This window comes from Vespa mandarinia, chromosome 15 (genome assembly GCF_050613455.1).
Source record: "Vespa mandarinia isolate Hongniang chromosome 15, ASM5061345v1, whole genome shotgun sequence".
In the NCBI taxonomy this organism is placed as follows: Eukaryota; Metazoa; Arthropoda; class Insecta; order Hymenoptera; family Vespidae; genus Vespa; species Vespa mandarinia.
Genome location: NC_140824.1, coordinates 442,942 through 466,696, shown reverse-complemented (window position 1 = coordinate 466,696; position 23,755 = coordinate 442,942). Strand labels below are relative to the sequence as shown.

At 36.1% G+C, this 23,755-nt stretch overlaps 2 protein-coding genes and 2 long non-coding RNA genes across 26 annotated transcripts in view; 3 read left to right on the top strand and 1 right to left on the bottom strand.

The window, feature by feature from the left end:
• The window catches only part of LOC146872507 (uncharacterized), a 36,111-nt gene extending 35,446 nt beyond the window's left edge, over window positions 1-665 (top strand). For all 8 annotated transcript variants that reach the window (XM_085661480.1, XM_085661483.1, XM_085661481.1 and 5 more), the window contains 3 exons: window positions 75-172; window positions 249-429; window positions 505-665. In XM_085661480.1, the coding sequence (XP_085517606.1) occupies window positions 75-172; window positions 249-429; window positions 505-614 (389 nt within the window). In that variant the 3' untranslated portion in view covers window positions 615-665. The remainder of the gene's footprint in view (window positions 1-74; window positions 173-248; window positions 430-504) is intronic.
• The window catches only part of LOC118450007 (uncharacterized), a 34,021-nt gene extending 26,406 nt beyond the window's left edge, over window positions 1-7,615 (bottom strand). The window contains exons 1-3 of one of the 6 annotated variants that reach the window (XR_014982997.1): window positions 6,318-7,615; window positions 5,955-6,182; window positions 3,338-3,435 (exon numbers count right to left, since the gene is read on the bottom strand). This is a non-coding gene — a long non-coding RNA (uncharacterized LOC118450007). Of the gene's footprint in view, window positions 1-3,337; window positions 3,440-4,881; window positions 5,896-5,954 lie in introns of those variants that run through there. The other 5 variants (XR_014982998.1, XR_014982999.1, XR_014983000.1 and 2 more) reach the window with 5 other exon arrangements.
• On the top strand, window positions 2,974-7,615 carry LOC146872506 (uncharacterized). Its single transcript, XR_014983003.1, has 3 exons — window positions 2,974-3,910; window positions 4,049-4,245; window positions 7,508-7,615. It is a non-coding gene; the product is annotated as an uncharacterized LOC146872506 (long non-coding RNA).
• A 1,056-nt stretch (window positions 7,616-8,671) lies between these two features.
• sls (sallimus) overlaps window positions 8,672-23,755 on the top strand; it is an 82,241-nt gene continuing 67,157 nt past the window's right edge. For all 11 annotated transcript variants that reach the window (XM_085661476.1, XM_085661477.1, XM_085661473.1 and 8 more), the window contains exons 1-24: window positions 8,672-9,133; window positions 13,869-13,911; window positions 13,987-14,261; window positions 14,342-14,550; window positions 14,652-14,873; window positions 14,960-15,306; window positions 15,383-15,731; window positions 15,793-16,031; window positions 16,230-16,459; window positions 16,586-16,729; window positions 16,810-17,070; window positions 17,144-17,287; window positions 17,378-17,650; window positions 17,737-18,282; window positions 18,360-18,837; window positions 18,932-19,512; window positions 19,598-20,140; window positions 20,227-20,481; window positions 20,567-20,710; window positions 21,094-21,495; window positions 21,926-22,327; window positions 22,562-22,784; window positions 22,859-23,031; window positions 23,544-23,683. In XM_085661476.1, coding sequence (XP_085517602.1) covers window positions 8,992-9,133; window positions 13,869-13,911; window positions 13,987-14,261; window positions 14,342-14,550; window positions 14,652-14,873; window positions 14,960-15,306; window positions 15,383-15,731; window positions 15,793-16,031; window positions 16,230-16,459; window positions 16,586-16,729; window positions 16,810-17,070; window positions 17,144-17,287; window positions 17,378-17,650; window positions 17,737-18,282; window positions 18,360-18,837; window positions 18,932-19,512; window positions 19,598-20,140; window positions 20,227-20,481; window positions 20,567-20,710; window positions 21,094-21,495; window positions 21,926-22,327; window positions 22,562-22,784; window positions 22,859-23,031; window positions 23,544-23,683 — 6,765 coding nt within the window. In that variant the 5' untranslated portion in view covers window positions 8,672-8,991. The remainder of the gene's footprint in view (window positions 9,134-13,868; window positions 13,912-13,986; window positions 14,262-14,341; window positions 14,551-14,651; window positions 14,874-14,959; window positions 15,307-15,382; window positions 15,732-15,792; window positions 16,032-16,229; window positions 16,460-16,585; window positions 16,730-16,809; window positions 17,071-17,143; window positions 17,288-17,377; window positions 17,651-17,736; window positions 18,283-18,359; window positions 18,838-18,931; window positions 19,513-19,597; window positions 20,141-20,226; window positions 20,482-20,566; window positions 20,711-21,093; window positions 21,496-21,925; window positions 22,328-22,561; window positions 22,785-22,858; window positions 23,032-23,543; window positions 23,684-23,755) is intronic.

Genomic DNA, 23,755 nt, shown 5'->3' with positions numbered 1-23,755 from the left:
AGAAAGTGGTATGGTTGTTAAGTTGTTATACTCATTTATTTTTTCTTTTATTTTAGTCATGTTTAATTTAACAGGTTCGCCATGGCCAACGAGTAACGGAGTCGCATCTACTAAAGAAGTGATTCAGCCTTATCTTGAAATATTACCAAAGAAGGCTCCTCTCTTTATCACGGTAAATTATCTTTTGGACTTGTTGCTTCATTGAAACGAGACCGTTTGAAGTTGAAATTTGGTATAATTGATTTTAGCCTCTGAGAGATATCGCTGTTGTGAGTGGACAAACCGCGAGATTCGAGTGCATTGTGCAGGCAGAACCACAACCAAATATCTTGTGGTCGAAGGATGGTAGAATTATTGAAAATTCTTCCAATTTTGAAATACATTACAGAAATGGTGTTTGTCGTCTAACTATCGCTCATGCTTTTCCTGGTGCGTTATTAATTGGAACCTTTTTTTAACAAATCTTGTGCACTACTTTTTTTTTTATAATATTACATTTTTCAGACGATGCCGGGACTTACGCTTGTACTGCCACAAATGGTTTAGGATCCACTGTAACTTCCGCTACCTTGCAGGTTCCAGGTAACAGACGATCAATATACGCACCTATTTAATGATGATGAAAAGGTGGTAGTATATTAAAAAAAAAAAAAAAAAAAAAAAAAGGGAAAAATCAAAATAAAAAAACAAAAAAAAAATAAACAGAACACGAAGATACAGCAAAAAATGGTACAGCTTATATCATGAGGGTGGTGGAAAATGTCTAACTTTCTGTCGTCCATGGACTTCGAATCGTCACTTATTTAAATGTTTCATGAAACTCCAAAAAAATGAAAATCCGAGAAAATAGTTTCAATGTCATATTATATGATATTTTATTCATTTCGAAAGATTGTAAAGAAGAAGAAATTAACGTCAAATCCAAAAATCATTCAATTCGTTTAAGTTCAAAAAGTATGATTGTTTTGTATTTTTCATTAATATTTCGCAATATGGACGAGGAGTTCTAGTCAATCATCAGTGAGAGGACGAGAAAAATCCGAGTGATTTCGAAAAGTGGTGGTGAATTTTTTTTGTAGTCGCGTCATGAACTCTTTTCAATGCATTTTTGTCGTTGCTGACACTAAAGACTTTCGAAAAAAAAAAATCGCTTCGATAGGCTATTTTCTTTTCTCTTGCGTATTTCTCTCGCACTTTTTCTTTCTTGCTCTCTTTCTTTCTTTCTTTCTTTCTTTCTCTCTATCTATCTCACTCTCTCTCTCTCTCTCTCTCTCTTCCTCTTCCTCTCCCTCTCCCTCTCCCTCTCTCTTTTCTCAGTTCTTTATTACTTTTTCTTTAGCACATGATCGTTTTCCTAACTTTTTTTTTCATCCACCCTGTCATAGATTAGAATTATAGTTTTCTTTGTTTCTATTTTTCTTGAAAAATTATCTTATATTCTCGTGAGATCGACAAACTTACACAGTAACACATATGTATAAAAAAGATGCAGCTAAAGAAATTCTACGAGTATATTTCTATATTTGTAAGATGAAACGAGAAGAAGAAGAAAACGATCAGAGATTCAAAAAAAAAAAAAAAAAAAATAAATAAATAAATAAATAATAAAATAAAAAAGAAAAAAAAAGAAAAAGAAAAAGAGAGAAGATTTTGAAAAAGCGTTCATTTACATTTTTTAAATCATTAAGCAAATCTATTTATTTATCTAAGTAAGTCTTTTGTTCGAGAATAAAAATGCTAGTCACATTTTGTTACTTAAAATCTAGACGAACGATAAGACTACTACTATTTGTTATTTTCTTGCATAAATAAGAATGAATCGGTTGATCGAGGATCGACATATGTTGCGTTCCTCATGTTTTTAATTTTTTGGTGTTTCCACGATATATTCATTAATTTCTTCCGATTAAATACATAAATGAATTTATGGCGAAGGCGAAACACGAGATTGTCATAACGCATTCGCGAAAACATAAACAGATCATTGTTAATGTTCTTATCATCGTCAACGCTATTGATATACTGTGTAAATAAACGTGTGCTTCCTCTGCAATATAAAAGCTGGGTTTTATGGTGTAACCATTTATTTTTCTCTTTCCCGCCCTGCTGTCGCTCTTTCCGTATCAAAAAAAAAAAAAAAGGAAAAAAAAGGAAAAAAAAAAGAAAAAAGAAGAAAAAAGAAAAAAAAGAAAAAAGATCACGAACCATGTACTTACATGTAGTTATGTCTGCGATGGATATTCATATGTCTTGCATGTACACAATCGAGAGAAGCGATAAGGTACGATTTATCGAAAGTCAAAAATAGCAAATTAGTTGAATGTTCTGGGAATATGTAGAATAATTTTCTGTAGAGAAAATAGTTTTAATTAAATATGCACGATCATACGTATAATAAATGATAATCATTGAGCACCATCGAAATCGAGACTGTGAATCATTACTAACACTTGGAGATTACTAACTTATCATTAATGGTAATGGGTAACCTATTGCACGTACTTACATACTTGCACTAGGTATTATTTAATTTAACTATTCGTTCGATTGCAACAAAAGTGACATAGTATATTTTTTATGCGATAAAACAACATTATTAAAGGAAACATTATTAAAATAACAGTCGTGTCATTTTTGTTGCATGGCAAATGTAATTTATATGATATAAAGGCGAAAAAAAGTAGTCGGATTATTTTGGATATAAATTTTCTCCGAAGAGTAGACGAATTCTGAACGGAAGGTATGAAAATAGACGGCAAGGTAAATCGGAAGTGCGGAGGGAAATGTTGACTTGCCGATCTAAGAATAAACGAAGGAAAACAAGCTATATACCGATTGTTCGAAGATGTTTATCTTATTTATTTATTTTTATTTTTTCTTTTTTTTTTCATTTTTTTTTTCATTTTTTTTCGAGAATTAAGAAGGAAGAAACGGATTCTTCGTGAAATTCATTGCGTCAAACATTCGAAAAAATTTGAAGGATAGGAAAAAATTGCAAATAAAATTTCTCGTTTATTTGTTCTGTTGTTCAAATGAATTTCGTATTTATTTGATCGCAGCAATTACGTATATAAATCGTTAAAATTTTGCGAAAGAGTCGAGTTTAAGAATCACCGACTGTCTCGATGAGCGTTATCACACTCTAAATAATTTTAATTTTTGAGCAAAGAGTCGCAATGAAAGAAACGATAGAGGATCTCCGGGGGGTTTGGTACGCGGGGAACAGCCAGAAATAGCAATGTCGATCGAGGAGATTTTCGCGGGAGGAACTTTAGAAGCGTCGTAAGTTTATTGCGACTTGAGCGAGTCGACTTGGACGTTTCTCTACTCAACTTACCTCGAGCGCGTTGTTATTCGTTCTGCACGAAAGATTTTTGATCGGAAACGAATAATACGATGTTTCGGCATCGATGACGTCATCCTTCCTCTCGTCGTCTACCTCGAAAGAAATTATTTACTTAAGCGAGTAACGATTTAAACACGAGTAGAGGAGGAAGACAGATAAAGAGAGAAAGAGAGAGAGAGAGAGAGGAACGCGCTTAACGATTCGCTTGTTTACTTTTCGTTGGTGCCTTCTACCGAGGCAAAAAAAAAACAACGAACAAATTCGCATGGAAGAAAAAAAAGACAAAAGAAGAAAAAAAAGATAAAAGGGAAAAGAAAAAAAGAGAGAAAAAAAGGAAAATAAAATAGAAATCTTCCCTTATTCCACGTTAAACGCGATTTCAGGTGTATCCTTGCAATATGACACGAGCAATCGAGAACGATCCGTCGATGAAGAATTATTGGAATGTTCACCGAGGTACGTAGCATTGAAGGATCTCTTTCTACCTCAAGAAGAAATCAAGCTCAGCCTAACTAATCATCGACACGCATCGATTTACGAATTTGCACTGGCACCTAGTTACAGGTAGATGGAAATATAGATAGAGTCAAATATCGTTATGTTCTATTTTTTCTTTTTTTTTTTTTTTTTTCCTCTTTTTTTTTTTTTTAATGCGATCGATAGATTTGGGCGTGCGTTTACCAAGCGGAATTGCTTTTGCAGCTGCGAGGACGGCAGTTATCTTGAAAATCGTGCCGGTGAATACGAGTACGACGAGAGGACAGGAGAACCGTACGCTAAGCCAAAACGTCTTGACTTTTCTGATATTGAGAGAAACGGGACGTATTGCGACCTCAATCAGGACGACGAGAATGAGGATGATTTGCATACGCAGTTATTTCGCAGGATCGAGTCAAACGGTAAAGTACATTTTTGTATAATATTACGTATTATAAGTATCTACGTATGTAGATTCACGTATATATACATATCATTGTAAATATCTAAAAAGAAGAAAGATTGGTTGGACACATTCAGGGTTTTAGCAGTGATTACTCGTCGTTGCCCGTGAACCGCGAAAATAGAATTTCACGCTCTCGTCGATTGGTCTACTAGCAGGTGGACAATATGAGCGTTCAAGCCTTGCCCGATGATTTTAAGAGGAGAGTTGAATCATAGACACGATGAAGCACGATTAGTAATGCCGACGAATATTTCACGAATCTCGAAATAGAAGCTCGTTGGTAGCGCTTTGCTCTACCTTCGTGAAACGATGATTCATACTCGACCCACCTTTCGTTGATCCTACTGAAGTTTTCTTCGGTAGAGAGCTTTCAACGAGGATGCTCTTTTAAGTTTGCATTTTACGATGATTGCTCGAAATAACCATGAAAATCTAATACCAATCATTTTATTTACCCACCACTTGGATTTTGTCGTATGTATTGCGAAACATCTAACAGGTATAGCGTAAGGTGGACTTCTCTCTTTCTCTCTTTCTCTCTCTCTCTCTCTCTCTCTCTCTCTCTCTCTCTCTCTCTCTCTCCTTGTTTTACCTCGTAACACGAAACCGAAGGTATTGTACAACGATTCCGTCCAGCATAATGTCTGAATTACACGCTCGCGCGACTGGATCTGACCTACAACTCACGAGCGAGGTTTCGTACGAGTGCAGTTTAAACCGCGGTTAGGCTGTACCATATGTTTACCTGCACGATATAATCATTTCAAATTTCTGAGTTACTTTATTGGAATATCGTTCGATGATTGTTTTTCCTTAACAATTTTTCTTCTTCTTCTTAAATCATATCGAACGAAGAATAGGCGAAGAAATAATAATTATTTTTCCGATGTGAACTCGCTTAAAGATTGAATTTTGATATCCTAAAGAATGTCATCGATTATTTTTACGATCGAGTAATTATTTTATCGGAGAGATGATGTGTAATAATATTTGAGGTTACTACGATTAAATGGTTCATTCTGTATATATAAATAAATAACTAAATAAATAAATAAATAAATAAATATATGTATATACACACACACACATATATATATATATATATATATGCGTGTAAGAAAGTATACATAAAGCATGGAGCAGTATCGTTGGCATCACACATATGTAAGTTACGCTTACCGTGCGAGTTTGCGAGGACCAGCGCGTGTCTCGCTCCGATTCGTCGGGATGCGGAATGCTAACGGTTGGATAAGATCGTTCCTATACCTACATAAGTCTCACATGATACAGGAACGATCTGTCAACTGGCTTAATTATTCTGACTTTTTTTTTTTATCTAAAATGTCCTATCAATTTGAGCAAATAGCAAAAATTGATTGAACGATTGAATCAAACGATAAAATTTCCAAAACGTAATTCGAAAGAACGTAAAGTGTAACACTTTTTGTTATCTACCATATTACAAGATGAAAAAGTAAAGAAAAATACAAATAAAAAAAAGAAGAGAGAAACAATGTCGAAATCGTATTGATTAAATGTGCTACGAAGCGACGTGCGTGCGACATTTTAAAAATCAAAGCTCGATATTCGGATAGTACTCGAAGGGAAGGACATTAAGAGTAACACGACGTAAGAAGATGTAAAGAAAAAAAAAAGGAAACGCACCCGACTGGTGATTCGTAACGAATTAAAAGGATACTTCGTCGCATCGTCCAACAAGTTCGTACTCACTTACGAGTATTATTACTCGCGTCCCTCCTTCTTGTCGTCGTCGTTGTCGTCGAACGAGTTTAGAGCAGACCGAGTCAGCGACATGTCGCCGCAAAATGCGTCGGCGAGCTCTCGAAACTCTTTCATCAGGGGTTGTTCATGGCTAAACTTGGCCAACCAAGCCTACGTACGATATGTACGAGTTGAGCTTAATTGATATATATTATTTTCAATATTTCTTGCATTTTCTTCTTTCTTATTTTTTCTTTGTTTCATTTTATTATTTTCTCTTTTTTCCTTTAATTTGTTTCTGCTTACCTAGCGATGCCGATGTGTCGTACAATCGGGTCATCAAATCTCACGTTGATTTGATTTTTTCCAGATTGACGCGCTTAAATTCGTCTATAAAAGTAGAAATAATTATGAGCCGAAATTTAAAATCTGGTAGGCCTAAATTTTATTCACATTCTTCTCGTTCAAGGTTGTTCGTAGGCCAATAAATTCGTATCATTAAATTCCAATGACTTTTTCTTCTTTCTCTTCTTCTTTCTTTTTTTTCACATTTATTAGAAATAAATATAAATGTCAACTGTAGATGAAATAATGATTGTAATCGATATTACGAGAAAGGACGATTACGATTGCGGACAGGTGTGATACCAGACAAGTTCTCGCCGACGATATGTTCGTGTCCATGTGTCTCAAAAGATAAGGAGAGAGTTGAGAATAAGAAGAAGGGAGAGAAGTAGAAGCCGGGGAAAAGATATAAATACAGTCTATAGAAGGTTGTGAGTGCGTGTGTGTAAATATTGTACTAGTCTAACGTGTATAAAGATAGAAGGAAATGGGGCATTTTGGAAGAAAAACAAATGTAGGAGAGAGAAAATTTAGAAAGAAGTGCATTTTAAATTTGTTCCGTAAATTGAAGCTTTTTAACTTGAATAAAGATGTTTGAGAAAATATCGTTCAATTAAATTAAATGATATTAAGAATGATGAACATTTGATATAAATTAGTAAATAATGAAATAATAAAAATGAATAAATGTAACATATTGTTAAAAAAAGAAAGCGAGAGCGAGAGTAAGTTTAGAGAAGCGGGAAAAGGAGTAAGAAGAAGGAGGAGGAGGAGGAGGAGGAGAAGGTGGAGGAGGGGAGGGATGGGGAGAGGAGGGGAGGGGAGGGGGAGAAAATGCGTAGACGCGTGGGTGGCTGTCAGTGAGTACGAGAACTGCGTGAGCCGCGCGTCGTTTTATCGTTTTATCGTGTCATGTTGGCACATAGATATCTCCTTTGCCGAATTTAACAAAACGTATGTTTATAATTCGAGTAAGGAGGTATACACGCGATACACTCCAATTACTTTTACATCGAAAACATAAGAATTAGTGAAAAGAAATCAGGATTTTCTCGGATCTTTCTATGAATAATTTGAAATTTATGAAAATGCATTAATTAATATATTAATCAATTTAATTGTTTTTTTTTTTTTTCTTTTTCCTATTATAGTTAATCCTTATGGTCGTTTATATCGGATAAACAAAGCAAAGAAAATTACAGTGCAACGTAGAGATTTCTCACGAAACATATGTGGATAGGTAAGGCGAAACGATGCTGTAATATAATCAAATCTTATCAAAACAATTCGATCGAAAAGAAAAAAAAAAAAGATAACAAAGCATCCGTTTGTTCTTTCTTACGCAAAGAAATGAAACGGCTTAGTTGAATCGATATATGAAAGAGCTCATGCAACTTTTGAGAAAAAAAGTCAATGTCATTCGTTTATTATTACAACGATTTTACACATAGAAACAAGCCTGAATTTCTTCGAAGGTTGAAACACGCTTGTAGCCCTCCTACGTCTAGTTACGAAGAGCCAAGGCACATTTTTTATAACTCTAATCAGACACGCGAAGATCGGTTATTTTTATTCCACGATATTCTTAATTTAAGATCATCTATTATTTATCCGGTACTTTGCTCTCGAGTTAGCTCTCGATTGATTAATCCCATAATTCATAATTATTGAATATGAGTTAGTTGAATAAACAATGTAGGATTAAAAATGACTTCTATATGTTAGTGGCTTTAACAAACTACGATAGAAGAAATATCTGCCATACTTTGCACCGTTTGTCAATTTGTATGCGTTCTTTCGATGATTCTTTCGAAAATGATTAATGTATATAATCCAAATTCGATTTACCATCTCGATTAATTTCACGACAAAATAAATATATAGAAAATATTCGAATGTTTTAACTTTGAAGCTGCCCTTTATTCATATAACGCAATTGATTGATCACTGTCGAATGTTACATTCCTCTACAGAGAGTTTTACATTATAAAAGAAAGTAATTCCAAATGGGAAAATTGAAACATGGATGTAAGAGGATGATCTCAACGACGCGGCCGAAACTTCGTCACTCATCTCTCGTCATCATTTTCCGCGTCTGAAGAAGCGTCGGGACGCGAGACGTCCCCACCCTCGGAGTCGCCTTCGCTACCCCCACTTTTCGAGAAGACTGCCTTCGTTTTTCGAAGTCGTCTCCGCCGGCAATTCGCATTCGACCGACGTCTTGGTTTAAAGAGTCTCGGGGATAGAGTTTTGAAGATGACTTGACTTCTGCCGACTGGAGTGAGCCGCAAATAGAAGAGACAGATATTTTAGCGAAAAAAATAAAGGAAGCGCTTCGATATTTCGATATTTCGATATATATATATATATTTATATTTATATACATATATATATATATATATATATATATATATATTACAACGAAGAATTCGATCCAAGAGATCGTATACGCGAGTGATATAGAATTTTTGTTGTTGAGTGTTTTACGCCCTTAATTCTTCATTCTCGGAGATACGAATTTGAAGAAGAAGTTTTCGAATCTATCGATCAACAACAGCTCAGGGGTCAGAATACTGAACCCCTCTTGTAACGATTTTATAATCGTCAAAGGCCAATATCGAACGTTCAATTCAAAATGAAGCGACAACAGCAACAGCAACAGCAACAGCAACAGCAACAACAACAGCAGCAGCAACATCAGCAACAACAGCAACAATACACTCAACAAAGAACCGAACGACAGGTCACTCGGCAACAGATCACCAGTCAGCAGAGAGGTCAGTTGTTTTTTTGGAATTTCATCATTATCTGAAAATACGAGACGAAATAGTTAAAAATTTAGCCAAAAGGATAAGTGCGTAGTTTAAAATTGAGAGTTCAATCAATTAGAATTTTATTGCATAATGTGCGTTGTATTTCTGTTACTGTTACATGACAAACTTCATAGCTCCCTGTCTCGAAAATTGATCATGTTTTTTAACCTATCGATTTGTTATAGGAAATAGATATGTAGCTACATCTTTCCGCTTTCTGTTTTTTTTTTTTTTTTTTTTTTAATCCTTCTAGCATCTTAATTCTCAATTTCTTTGTAGAAATATCCCCCTGAAAGATATTCTATTTTCGAGCGAGAGCACCGCCTCTGCGAGATCTAAAGATAGCTAACCGCTCTTTCGACGCACGTCTTTTGAAAATTCCTGCACGCGTTGCCCTCTAACTTACTAAGTCGCCCTCCTTAGAGGGTTTGATATTTCTCAAAAAAGAAAAAAAAAAAAAAAAAAAAAAAAAATAAAAAAAAAAATTGCGCTGGAATGCATTCTTAAAAGATGCAGAAAAAAAAAGTTTTAACTAGGAGTTATTGCTTTGCATTTGACATCTGTATCTGTCATTTGAATGAAGATGTCATTTTCATTGAAATAAGACAACTCGATGACGTCGACATCATACCTGTATGTGAATATGTCGAGAAACTTATAAAAATAGGATTTTTAATAGCAATTTGCTATAAAATCCGACATAATTTGTTTCTAAGTTTAATACCGTTCAACGTATTTAAATATTTGATCGAGGAAATTTCCAAAAATCCATTTCATACATCCGACAGCATAATTTATAGTTATATACCGAAATTATAGTTATGTAGAGATATTAAAACTTCTGGGGAAATTCATGCTGACAGAAGATATTGGCGATACTCCAAAAAACGAAATTACAAAGCTCGAATCAAAATGTCCTCAGGTATCATTATATTTACATTTACCAATCTTGTTGCATTATTCGATGCAAATGAAATCGATGCCAAAATTTTCACCATTACCCGGAAAAAATGTGTCTTTCCTTGCGGTGTCCGTGAATCATGTGCCGAAATAAAATTCGACCGTATTGTAGTTAGAAAGAGAGAGAGAGAGAGGGGAGGGGGGAAAGAGTTGTTACTAGAATTGAGAATAACACCTACTACAAATGTTAAGTTTCATACAGATATTTTAAGAAACATGTAAATCATTTATGGTTTCGTAAGAAAAATTCATTCGGTCTATAAATAATGCTAAAATCATTTTTCAAAATATACTTGAAATAGATTTTAATAATTATGATTAATTGCAAGACAATCGTTCGTCACTTGCACTTTTTGCACTAATGACGCATATCTTTTTAAGTTCACTAGGAATGACAATTAATATTCCTTGGAAAATTTTGGCTAAACTGCAGATCACAGCATTTGTAATTTATTATCAAGAAAGTCTACTTAAAGTGGTTTAGCTAATTGCCACGACTAATTCTTATTCGTAACAGACTAAATGAAATGATCGCGCCTGCGAGACAATTAATCTTTCAATTGTTTAATAAAATGTCAACGAACGATAATACGTTTCTGTATCTAAAAAAAATTGCATCCGACATTTGCTTGTATGGTGCCAACATTGGAATTTTTACTTGGCTGAATAAGCGAACTTGTCTTCAATTTGGCATTGATTCTCAAAAGTAACATCAATCTATATATTTATTGAAACGTTTAACATATTATGTTGAAAGATCTTTCACAGCATCTGTCAATTCTAATTCTAATTTATAATAATTCCCTATTGTTCTTTTTTTTTTTTTTAATTTTTTTTTCGAGTATTTATACCTCATGTTATCTCAAAATTATACCTGACATTTATTGTGTGAATATTATGCATCAAAAAAATCGTCAGGAATATATAAAAATGATTGATCAGCGAAAATTCATAACTAAAGAAGAATTTTATACCGTAGTAATCTGAAACAGCTGATCGAACAGAATACAACCTGTCATCGTCAGCATGTCATAAACGATAAGCAATCCAAACATTGACAAAAAGTATCGTAGTCTAATATAAAGCGAAAAAAAAAATTGAAGTAAAGATTGCACCTACAAACTATCGACAAAAGAAAGAAATAATAAGAAGTAGAGATTATTTGATTTTGCTTAGCCATAAATTTTGCCCAACACGCTAGACGATTGGTCAAAGTAGGTACCTTTTCGCATAGACACGTAGAGAGTTGCATCTCGTCGCGTCACTGGGCGCTGCACATTGAGGAGATAATTGCTCCTAAAATGGCACAGGGTAACGCGATCCCCATCTGGATACAAAAATAGGATACCAAACTTATTCAACCGTGATACGTCCTTCTCTCTGTCTCTCTCTCTCTCTCTCTCTCTCTCTCTCTCTCTCTCTCTCTCTTTCTCTCTCTCTCTCTCTCTTTCACTTTCTCGCAATTTTGATTAAAAAGATGAGGGATTAATGCTCTTTTAGCATGGATTGATTTCCGTCTACTAGTTCGTCAAATGTTTCAGTACAGAAGCAACTTGTGTGTGCAACTTGTTGATACATTATATCATCCAGGATATCCTTCGAAGAATTTCCATCTTAGTTTACTATCACGAATTTCATTATATTTTCTTCCTAGTTTCATTTTTTCGTTTGATCTTTTTCTAACAATATTGCTCTAAGAGATAATCTATTTTAGATCTAAGAAGTTACTTCTGCAAAGTTTAATTATAACTATGCGCTATTTTTATCCTCGTCTTCCAAAAATTCTTGTCCCACCAAGTCACCTTCCCTTTGAAGTTTTTTTCAACGCTATGGAAAAAATAAAAAGGGAACGAAGCAAACGCAAAAGATCTTTCATTGAAGGATAATATTCTCGGACGATTGTTGAACTGAAATCTCTTAGTTAGTTTCTCTTAGTTAGGGATAATTGATGCATTCGACCTTTTTATGTACCCGATTGAGGACTTTTCCAAAGAATTCGTATACCAGCCAGTTTGTAGTCATAGTATAATGAAAGTATAACTTTTTGAGAATTCGCATTGGTTGAAACATTGGCTGTGTTCCAAAAAATAAGACTACAAAGTACCCAATTATGTTTACTGATTCCGTTGTATGGTGCGATGCAAATATAATCATTGCCAAAACCTTCACCATATTCCAGGAAAAGTACATACTTCGCTGCCATATCTATGATTCATATGCAGAAATAAAATTTGACTGTATTGTAGCCGACGTCGTTACCAAGATTGTAAATAACACTCACATCTGTTATTACTGATATTTTAAGAAACGTGAAAAATGACTTCTGATACAATGGTTTTTTTAGAAAAGAAATGTATTCGACCCAGAAATGAAATAAAAATCATTTTAGGCGTACTGGGTTGAAGATATATGTTTATGTATATAGGTAAAAGATATATATGCATGTTTATTATTCTGAAGAGATTCATATAACTAGAAGAATAAGAGAAAATATTAGTATTGAATTTTGCATCATCGATGATATACTAAAAGAGTTATTGCAAGTACATAAGAAAATACGTATGCAAAGTAGGGATGGAAGAGAGATCAACGCTATGAGCTATTTTATTTTGGTCAGTGACTGGCTTTGCGTAACGGAGAACATGATTGGTCGAGGTACGCAACCATCCGGCATAGACACGTAGCGTCGCATCGCGTCTCGGCGCTGGGTGCCGCGCAGCGCAAAGATGGTTGCTCCTAAAATGGCCCAGGGTAACGCGATCCCCATCTGGATACAAAAATAGGATACCGCGCTTGTTCAACTGTGATACATTCCTCTCTCTTTCTCTCTCTCTCCCTCCCTCCCTCCCTCCCTCCCTCCCTCCCTCCCTCTCTCTCTTCTCTATCTCTCGCTCATTCTCTTGGATACGACATTTTTTTTTTTTTTATTAGAGCACTTTAGCACCCTACTTGTCCTTATTTTTTCTTGCAAGAGACATACATACTTGACCTTCGAAAATGATAGGGAAATGAAACGTGAAACGTGTGTCTTATTGCACATTCGTTTCGTATCGATCATTCAAGATTACGAAGGTCATTGAACAGATTATAATGATTTTCTGTGAATCACGAGAACAAATTCTTGAAATAGAATTAGTGATTTGGATTCAGTACACAATTGGCATTAAATGCTTTTTTATTTCTTAAAGTGATGATCGTTCATCATTTAGATATGAGATATAGAAAAGGATATCAATTACATAGAGATTAAGTAATTTTATTGCACCTCCAAATAGTTTCATGAATAATAATATTGTCTTTCTAATCGTTATTGTTTTCAAAAGGCAATTAAGAAACTTATTAAGCGTGCGTTAATAACTGGATTTATTTCAAAGATGTTGATGCAGATAAATTCACGATACTTTTAACCGATTTTAATTTGTCTTGTTATGGTACTTGTGGCCAGGGTAGTCCAATTTGTTTCACGATGTGTGCTTTCAAATCTAATGAGCAAATTGGCTTAATTGCGTGGCGTCAAGCATTCCCATCAAAACGTATGGTCGCCTTGGTGCGTGACGATAACAGGAAAAACGGCGTAAACGCTTCGTTTCCTCGATTCGTTCTACCCTAGTTGGATGGAATAAGAATACATTTTGTTCTAGACTAGTGCGAATAAGCGAAACATATTGAAGGCCGATTTCAATGGGCAAGATTTTGCACGTTATAAAATTAACCAATTATATCGTTTTTGTTTTTCCAGTCCAAGGGGAAATAGTGATGCAAACGACGCCAACGATACCAACGTAAGTTTGATTATCATTAAAGTTAGTTTGAGAGATTTTTATGAAATAAATTTATTTTATTATCTACATTTGTAGATTCACCGGCAGACCAGGTGATCCGTCGCCTCCGGTTTTCGAGCAGATCTTTAAAAATGCAAGATTCGCCCAAGGTGGAAATGCCATTTTCGAAGGATGCGTACGTGGAAATCCAAAACCGAACGTTTCTTGGACACACAAGGGTGCTCCTTTATTGGAATCACGAAAAATTCGGATGTCTTACGACGATAAGACCGGTATGGTTACGTTACAAATCAATCAGATAGGTCCAGGAGATGAGGGTGAATATACATGTAGTGCCAAAAATCAATATGGTAGGTTGAACAACTTTGGAAAACATTTGTGACACTTGTCAAATCATTATTTCAATCGTAACGTTCGATGAAAATTTTAGGAGAAGCGATCTGCTCGGTGTATATTCAACCGGAAGGATTCGGACCTCCGCCTCAACAACAATTAGGTAGTTATAAAAAGGAATTTGCTCAAACCTTCCAAACGACCGAACAAAAAACTGGTAGCCAGACTTATCAGCAACGTAGTTATCAGCAAATGTACGACAAGCGAAGTTATGTCAATGGAACGTCTAGCATTGAGGACTTCAAGGTCATTAGTCTAACGTTTGCCTTTCTTCTCTTTTTCTAATATATTTAACAATATGATCGGACAATCGAATCGTTAATTAAATATCCGTCTCATATTTACAGGTGGATACTTTCGAATATAGATTGTTGCGCGAGACGGAATTCCGAGAATCGATTACGCGTCGTTTTGTAGGCGAATCAGACTCGCAGATCTCTACGGTAATTGATCGCAGTCTGGGTCCGGTCGCACCAGCGCAAATCGTTCAAAAACCGAGAAATTCGAAGCTCATTGAAGGATCTGATGCCGTTTTTACTGCTAAAATAACCGGAAATCCAAAACCAAGGGTAATCTTGAAAGAATTTTACTATATCATAAGGCTATGATAAAAGTAAAAAAACAAAACTAAGTATATTGTTTTCGATCTTTCTAGTTGACTTGGTTCAAAAATGGCCAGAGAATCCGCGACTCACAACGCGTGGAAATGAGTTATTCGAATCAGCAAGCGACTTTGAAAATCAGGGTCGCGCTACCGGAAGATAGTGGCCACTATACTTTATTATCTGAAAATCAACAAGGTTGCACAGTAAGCTCGGCATATCTAGCTATTGAATCTAGTGACCAAGTCGATCAAGCGGTTCATCAGATGCAACAAAGAGACATTGCGAAAAGCCAACAAATAGATTCTTCGTCATCAGAATCCGAAACTGGTAAAGTACTTCCGCCTAATTTCGTTCGTACTTGCGCTGACCGAGAAGCTACCGAAGGAAAGATGACAAGGTAAGAAAGAGTTGCGTTGAGATTTCTCATGATTTCGAAAATAAATATTCAATCGTTAAAATATATCAACGTTTAGGTTTGATTGTCGTGTAACGGGTCGACCATATCCAGAAGTAACATGGTACATCAATGGACAACAAGTAGCCAACGATTTGACTCATAAAATTCTTGTTAACGAATCGGGCAATAATTCGCTGATGATCACCAACGTGAGTCGGTCTGACGCCGGTGTCGTTACTTGCATTGCTAGAAACAAAGCTGGTGAAACGTCTTTTCAATGTAATCTCAACGTCATCGAGAAGGAACAAGTTGTTGCACCAAAATTCGTCGAACGTTTTACAACTACTAATGTTAAAGAGGGTGAACCTGTAGTATTTACGGCACGTGCGGTTGGTACTCCTGTTCCACGAATCACCTGGCAGAAGGTAAAGTAACATTATCTTGAACCGATGAACAGAATTTTAATGTTTTGTACGTTTCGCATAGGATGGTGTACCAATTGCACCGGGTCCAGACGTGCGCATATCGATGGACGGCAGTGGAGCATCGACTTTGGATATACCTTGCGCTAAATTCTCTGATGCCGCATGGTATCAATGTACCGCACAAAATGTGGCTGGCTCCACTGCAACCCGAGCACGGCTTTTCGTTGAAACACCGAAGGGAGCCGCACCAGAACCAAGACGCTTGAATTTACCCCGACCGACAAAAATCATCGAACCAGAGTAAGCTATTAATTAGACTAATCTTAGAGTAATCCCTCTTAACCATTTTAAACTTTCCTCATAAAAAATGTCTTTCCTAATGCCGACTAAAGATATATAAAGGAGAGAAAGGTATATCTTTGATAAAAAAATCTTTCACATATAAATTTCAATAATTGGGCAGTTTATTAAAACTAAAAACGTTAATAAAACTTTCAGACCAACGCCTGGCCCCGAAGTGATCTACCTAAGACACGTAGAACGAGCCAAACCATATTTGCCTCCTCCTGAAGAAGATAAAATTTATCCACCACCACGTTTTATTATACCATTAAGAGATGTGCATCAAATTGAAGGTGGACGTATTCACTTCGAGGCCAGAATCGAACCGGTGGGCGACCCCACCATGAGGGTTGAGTGGTATGTTAACGGAAGAGCTCTCGACGCAAGTAAGTATACATATATATATATATATATATATATATATATATATATATATATATATATATAACTTTATGGTATGGTAAATTTGTGCCATCGATCAAAAATATCATATATTCGAATTATATCCATAGGCTCACGCGCTACATCCATCTTTCGATTCGGCTTTATTTCTCTCGATCTTATCAGTATAGTTCTTCAAGATAGCGGTGAATATCTATGTCGCGTCGTTAGCTCTACCGGAGTTGCTGAATCTCGTGCCACTCTTAGCGTGACACGTGAGTATATATCTTCGATTACTTGAAATAAATTACACCTTACGAACTTTGAATTAATGTTGACAATTGATTCGTTTTAGCACGCGCTACGATCGAGCAAGCCAGCCAACACCCCGACAGTCTTCAATATATCCAACAGCTCGAAGATTATAGCAAATATCAAAGGCAGGAGAGCGTGGAGGAGATATCATCTTCACAACGACCGGTCTTCATCCGACCACTCCAGGATCTTGGTGAGCTACAGGAAGGTCGTAACGCTCATTTTGAGGCGCAGCTGACACCTGTTAGCGATCCTACCATGAAAGTGGAGTGGTATAAGGATGGTAGACCAATCACAGCTAGTGAGTAAAGCAGAAAATAATCTTAATAACATTTATGTATCAAATTTAAATTTGTTATATTTATTCGTTTTAGGTTCAAGAATCACAACCATCTTCAACTTCGGATACGTCTCGCTTAACATATTGCACCTACGGGCTGAAGATGCAGGTTCTTATACAGTTAAAGCTGTGAATCGTTTGGGAGAGGCTATCAGCTCCGCGACTCTCCGTGTCTTTGGTAAGTTATCGGGATTGATAATTAAGTAAGATTAATATAAAATAATTTTAGGTAACAGGAATATCAACTATTTTCATTTGAACGTTACAGCAAGAACGAGTGTTACAACAGATTTAGGTATTCCTGAGCAACAGAGATATATTGAAGCTGCCGAGGAGTTGGAAGCTTACCAACAGGCTATTCACCAAAAATATGTGCAAGAACAGCCTGAACCGACTAGCCCACCGGAATTTAAATCGCCTATTAAGGATCAAAATGGAATACGAGAAGGCGGGTTTGCTCATTTCGAAGCCCGTTTAGAGCCAGTTGGTGACGCTGATTTACGCGTTGAATGGCTCAAAGATGGACGCCCTGTAGAAGCCAGTAAGCATTTCTTTCCATATTTCATATTAAATTTATAAAAATACATTTCAATGAATTTATCATATTGTTACTTTTCTTTCAATTAGGTTCACGAATTACAACATTCTTTAATTTCGGCTACGTTGCACTTACCATTAAATACGTCACGATTCACGACGTTGGCGTTTATACATGCCGTGCTTATAACAGAGTTGGCGAGGCCCATACCACCGCACAATTAAGTGTTATTAGCAAGAACGATGTCATCTATGACAGTCAACATCCTACCGGCTTACAGAGAATTCAAACGCTTGAGGATTCGAGCAAATATATGCGTCAAGTGCAAGAGGAAGTACAGGTGAAGCAAGCACCACGTTTCTTAGGTACTTTGAAAGGAACCAATAAGATCGTCGAAGGTCAGCGTGCGCACTTTGAAGCCCGAGTTGAACCTCAAAGTGATCTGACTATGAAAATCGAATGGTATCATAATGGCAAATCGATTACTGCTGCTAATAGAATTCAAACCTATCACGATTTTGGATACGTAGCGATCGATATTCTTCAAGTTCGACCTGAAGATGCTGGCACATATACCGTGGTTGCAAGAAATGCTCTTGGCGAAGCTCAACTTTCAGCAACTATGATCGTCGAGAGTGAGTGTCATTTCTTTTTATCGATCTTAAATTTTATTTCAATTAACTATTTACATGCATTTCTACTCTTTCTTTAGCACGCTCAAGCGTAGATACCAGCAGTATGCATCGCGGTACTTTTGAAAAAACTCAACGTCTCGAAGAATCTAAATTTGTCGAACCACAATATCACATCGAAGAAATATCTAAATCAAAACCTATTTTCGTACAACCATTGAGCGATCCAAAGCCAGTTAGCGAAGGAAAAAATATTCATTTGGAGTGCCGCCTAGAACCAATGGGAGATCCAACTATGAGAGTCGAATGGTTCCAAAATGGACGACCTGTAACAGTTGGTTCAAGATTCAGAACGTATTACGACTTTGGATTCGTCGCCCTGGATATTGTACATTCAACGATTTATGATTCAGGAGAATATACTGTTAGGGCTACCAATCATCTTGGTACTGCACATACTTCTGCTTGTGTCAGAGTCATCGGTAGATCCGATGTTGTAACAGAAACGCAAAACGAACAGTCACTTGAGCAAATTCAAATGCTGGAGGATTCTTCAAAGTTAGTAAAACTGTGATCAAGCGTATAATGATTAAATCAAACAAGTAAGATAACGATTAAATCTGTTTCTTTCTTTTTTTTTTTTGTTTGTTAGATATCGTAAGACTCAGCAAGAAGAAGTTACAGTAATGCAAGCACCTCAATTTACTCGAGCACTTCATAACATCGAAACTGTAGAATTAACGAATGTCCATCTCGAGTGTCGCCTTCAACCGGTCGGTGATGCAACCATGAGAGTAGAATGGTTTGTTAATGGAAGACCAGTCAAAACTGGACACCGATTTAGACCATCTTATGAATTCGATTATGTGGCTTTGGATATACTTGGTGTTTATCCCGAAGACTCTGGTGTTTATACTTGCCAAGCAACTAATCAATTAGGCGAAGCTGTCACTTCGTGTTCGGTACGAGTACATGCGAAGAAGGATCTCTTATTAGAGTCTCAACATCCAGAAGGTTTAGAAAGAATACAGTACTTGGAAGATGCTTCAAGATACAAAAGACACGAGTTGGTTGACGAAGTTGTAACCGTGAAGCCCAAATTCATTACTAGTCCAAAGAATCAAGAAAATCTTAGGGAAGGACAACACGCTCATTTCGAATGTAAGCTTGAACCTGTAACGGACTCTAACTTGAAAGTTGAATGGTATAAGAACGGTCGTCCAGTTACAATAGGTAAAATATCACTATTCTTTTTTTTTAATTAAAGGAATACTTTACAATTAGACAATTGATTTATTTTGCATTTTTCTATTTATAGGACACCGATTCCGTCCAATTCACGATTTTGGTTACGTTGCATTGGATGTAATCGATTTAATTGCCGAAGATTCTGGAACGTATACTTGCCGAGCCGTCAATCTTGTTGGTAGCGACGAAGTTTCTTGCACATTATCTTGCCGCTCCACGGCACAAATTCTAACAGATACACGAAACGAAAGCGGCCTCGAGCAGATTCATTATCTTGAAGATCGTTCCAAATATCATCGGCAGGAAGTGATCGAGGAAACAACAACGCAGGCACCAATCTTTACCACTTCCTTAAACAATGTGGAAATCAAAGAGGGACAAAGAGCACATTTCGAGTGCAGACTCATTCCTGTGTCGGATACAACGATGAAAGTTGAATGGTTCCACAATAATACGCCTGTCAAGGCTGGTTCAAGATTCGTAGAAACCAACAGTTTTGGTTTCGTTGCACTCGATATCATGTATGCATATCCAGATGATTCTGGTACATACACTTGCCGTGCCAAGAACATCATCGGAGAGGCTATTACTTCAGCAACTGCTGTAGTACATTGTAAGTTTATATCGTTTATTTACAAATAGTTTTTCTATTAAGTATATATACTGAGGATGTATCATTTAAATTATAATATTTGCTAGCGAAAAAATCAATTTACATGGAGTCACATAACGAAGAAGCTTTAGAAAGACTTCGTTACCTCGAAGATACCTCTCGTTATCAACGTAAAACTGTACAAGAAGAAACGGTTACGCAAGCACCAGTTTTCACAATGCCGATCAAAGATTTGCGTGTGGCTGAGAATCAAGCGGCTCATTTTGAAGCACGTGTTATTCCAGTTGGTGATTCCAAGCTCAAAGTAGAATGGCTTCGTAATGGTGTACCTATTGCTGCTTGTAAGTTAAAGATACGCCAGATACAAAAGATCATTACTTCCTTTCATGTTCAATCGTGTATTACATAAAAATTTCATTTTTATAGCAAATCGCGTAACAACAATGCATGATTTTGGATATGTCGCTTTGAACATGAAGTATGTCAATCCTGAAGATTCAGGTACTTACACTTGTCGTGCGACAAACGATCTAGGAGAAGCCGTAACTTCAGCGACACTTTTCGTTCAATGTAAGTAAAAAATTGGGTAAAAACAGAAACTTTAATTGCTTTATTAGTAAAGTAATTATTACAGCTCGATGTTTGCTAAGCTTTTGCTGTTTAAAGAAACGCTTACCTTGCAAAATTTTCTATTTTCAACGTAGTACAAATATTGCTGCTATTTTTTTTTTTTTTTTTTTTTTTTTGTGAAATCCTCGTAAATATGTGATACCATTCACATATCATTTTTATTTATCACTTCGATCTATCAATACAATACTAGTTTAGCAATTTTGAATCGAACACTGACACGCTCGCTCGGAACAATTATATTCATAAAAAAAAATTAACACATGATGAAAATAGCGTTACTTCATACCACTATTACACTGACAAACTCTTCCACGACACAGCAAAAGCAGCCCTGCAATTCGAGTCGCAACACGAAAGTGCCTTATCCAAACTCCAAGCCCTGGAAGATACCAGCAAATATCAACGTCGCGAGGAAGAAGAGATAGTGGTGAAAGAGAAGCCTTCATTTACGGTTCAATTGAATGGGCCTTCGAAGTTAGTCGAAGGACAAAGTGCACATTATGAATGCCGCATAGAACCCTATCCTGATCCGAACATGAAGGTGGAGTGGTTCCACAATGGTAAACCACTATCCACCGGTCACAGGTATAGAACAGCTTGTGACTTTGGCTTCGCATCTTTGGACGTTCTGACAGTTTATGCTGAGGATTCGGGCACATACACCTGTCAGGCCACCAATAAACTGGGAACGGCCAAGAGCTCGATAAATCTTGATGTAAAATGTGAGTAAAATAATCGAAACGAACGATCGAATATCAATCATACACGATAATGCATTTTGCATCGATAGGTACTAGCTTATGCTTCTGTCTCTTTCCGATATGTATTTTGCTTTTCCAACATCGATCTTCGACTCATTGTTACAAATTATAATTGGATATGAGTTATCAATAGATTTGTGCCGATGCAGCGAAGATTTCTTGTTGATACTGTATGCGGGGACAGTAGGTGGATTTCTCTTGTATAGATTCCCTTTTTTTTTCGGTTTAGTCATTAAGTGATGATCTTTCCTTGTCTTGTTGTGCATATATGTCTTCTTTTTGTTCATTGCTTGCAAGCATCATTCCACATACGCGAATGACTTTCTACAAATGTATACAGGATATTTTGTTTGTCATATCCTCCAATGTAACACGATGCGCTACTTTTCAGCACGCTCCTCTATAATCCGCGAAACCCAACACGAAAGTGCTCTTAAGAAGATACAATATCTCGAAGATGATTCTCGTTACAAACGTACCGAGGAAGAAGATTTCATAATCGCTGAGAAGCCTAAATTTGGAAGACCATTGAAGAATATTGAACACTTACCCGAAGGGAAGAACGCTCATCTCGAAGCAACATTGACACCAGTTAATGATCCCACGATGATCGTTGAATGGTTCAGAGATGGAAGACCCGTACCTCAAGGACACAAATTTAAGACCACTTACGACTTTGGATACGTCGCTCTGGATATTCTTTACGCTTATCCTGAAGATTCTGGCACGTATATGTGTAAAGCCAGAAATGCTGTTGGTGAAGCTGTCACCACGTGCGTCATCAGCGTAGACTGTAAGTCAAAAGAGAAGAAAATTATTCTATTTTGCATTATTTTATTAATATACATTACATGTCATATAATGCCTAATAGTATGAATGTATTTCAAAACAAACGAAAAACATCGAAACGTCAAAAGAACTGTCAGAGAAATTGACAAGTACATAATCATAGACGTCTACCAAAATTGAAATTAAAATGAAATATCGAAAATATTATTCTTAAAGTTGAAATTTTCTTATTTACAGCTAAGCAAGGTCTCTTCCTGGATACCCTAGATGCTCAACGTTTACAAAAGATACGAGAATTAGAAACCGTTGAAATTAAAGAAGAAGTCGAAAAGGAAGTGGTTCATCAAAAACCCGTATTTTTAACGCCATTGAACAACCTGGATCATTTGAAGGAAGGTGAACACGCTCATTTGGAATGTCGCGTCGAACCGATCAACGATCCGAATTTGAAGATCGAATGGTACTTTTTAAAAATATTTTTTACACTGCGATTTAATATTATAATATAATAATCTAAATAATATTCTATTCTAGGTTTGTAAATGGAGTTGCCGTAAGGACTGGTCATCGCTTCCGTACCACACACGATTTTGGTTATGTCGCTCTCGATATTTTGTATACTTATCCAGAAGATTCAGGAACTTATATGTGCAAAGCAACGAATTTGGCTGGAGAAGCAGTGAATACGTGCACGATTAAAGTTGGCTGTAAGTATTTTATTTCAATCAATGTATTTTTTCGAAGAGCTTAATCTTTTATCTATTTTCATGATCAGCAAAATCAAATAAACATCGTCCTCCTGAATTCCACCTCCAGAAAAAAGCATTCCACTCAACTCACAAAAATGAGTTTCCACGTTTTTCCTCATCTCGATACAAGTTTCATGAAAATTTTAAAAAATCCATTGATACTAATCAAAATACACGAAAGGATTGTTACTTAGTACCTTGCAAATTCATCGAACCAAGGGCATATAATTGTAAAAAATCATTTGGTACGAAAATATGTTCTCCTCAAACTAGAATGACATTGCATGATTCTAACAAACATTCTCATATGCGGCATACTAGATTTCGACGATAACAAGAACAAAATTTCTTCATGTTAGTAGCCTTTCGTAAGAAATCAAGAATTAAAAAAATTTTTAACATTTTAATTGCTATTAAAACGAAACATTTAATAACTTGATAAATTATCTTGTATTTTTGTATTCTTTTAGCTCGTCGCAGTATACTTTTGGACACACAACATCCGGACGGTCTCGAAAAGATTCGTGAACTTGAAGCTCAAGGTCATCCTGCTCGATTAGAAGTAGAGGAACCTCCATTAACACCACCGAGATTTGTTTCTGAGCTCAGGGTACGAATTATTACAAAGAATTACGACAATAACAAAAAAAAAAGAAAAAAAAAAAAAAAACAATAGCACAAA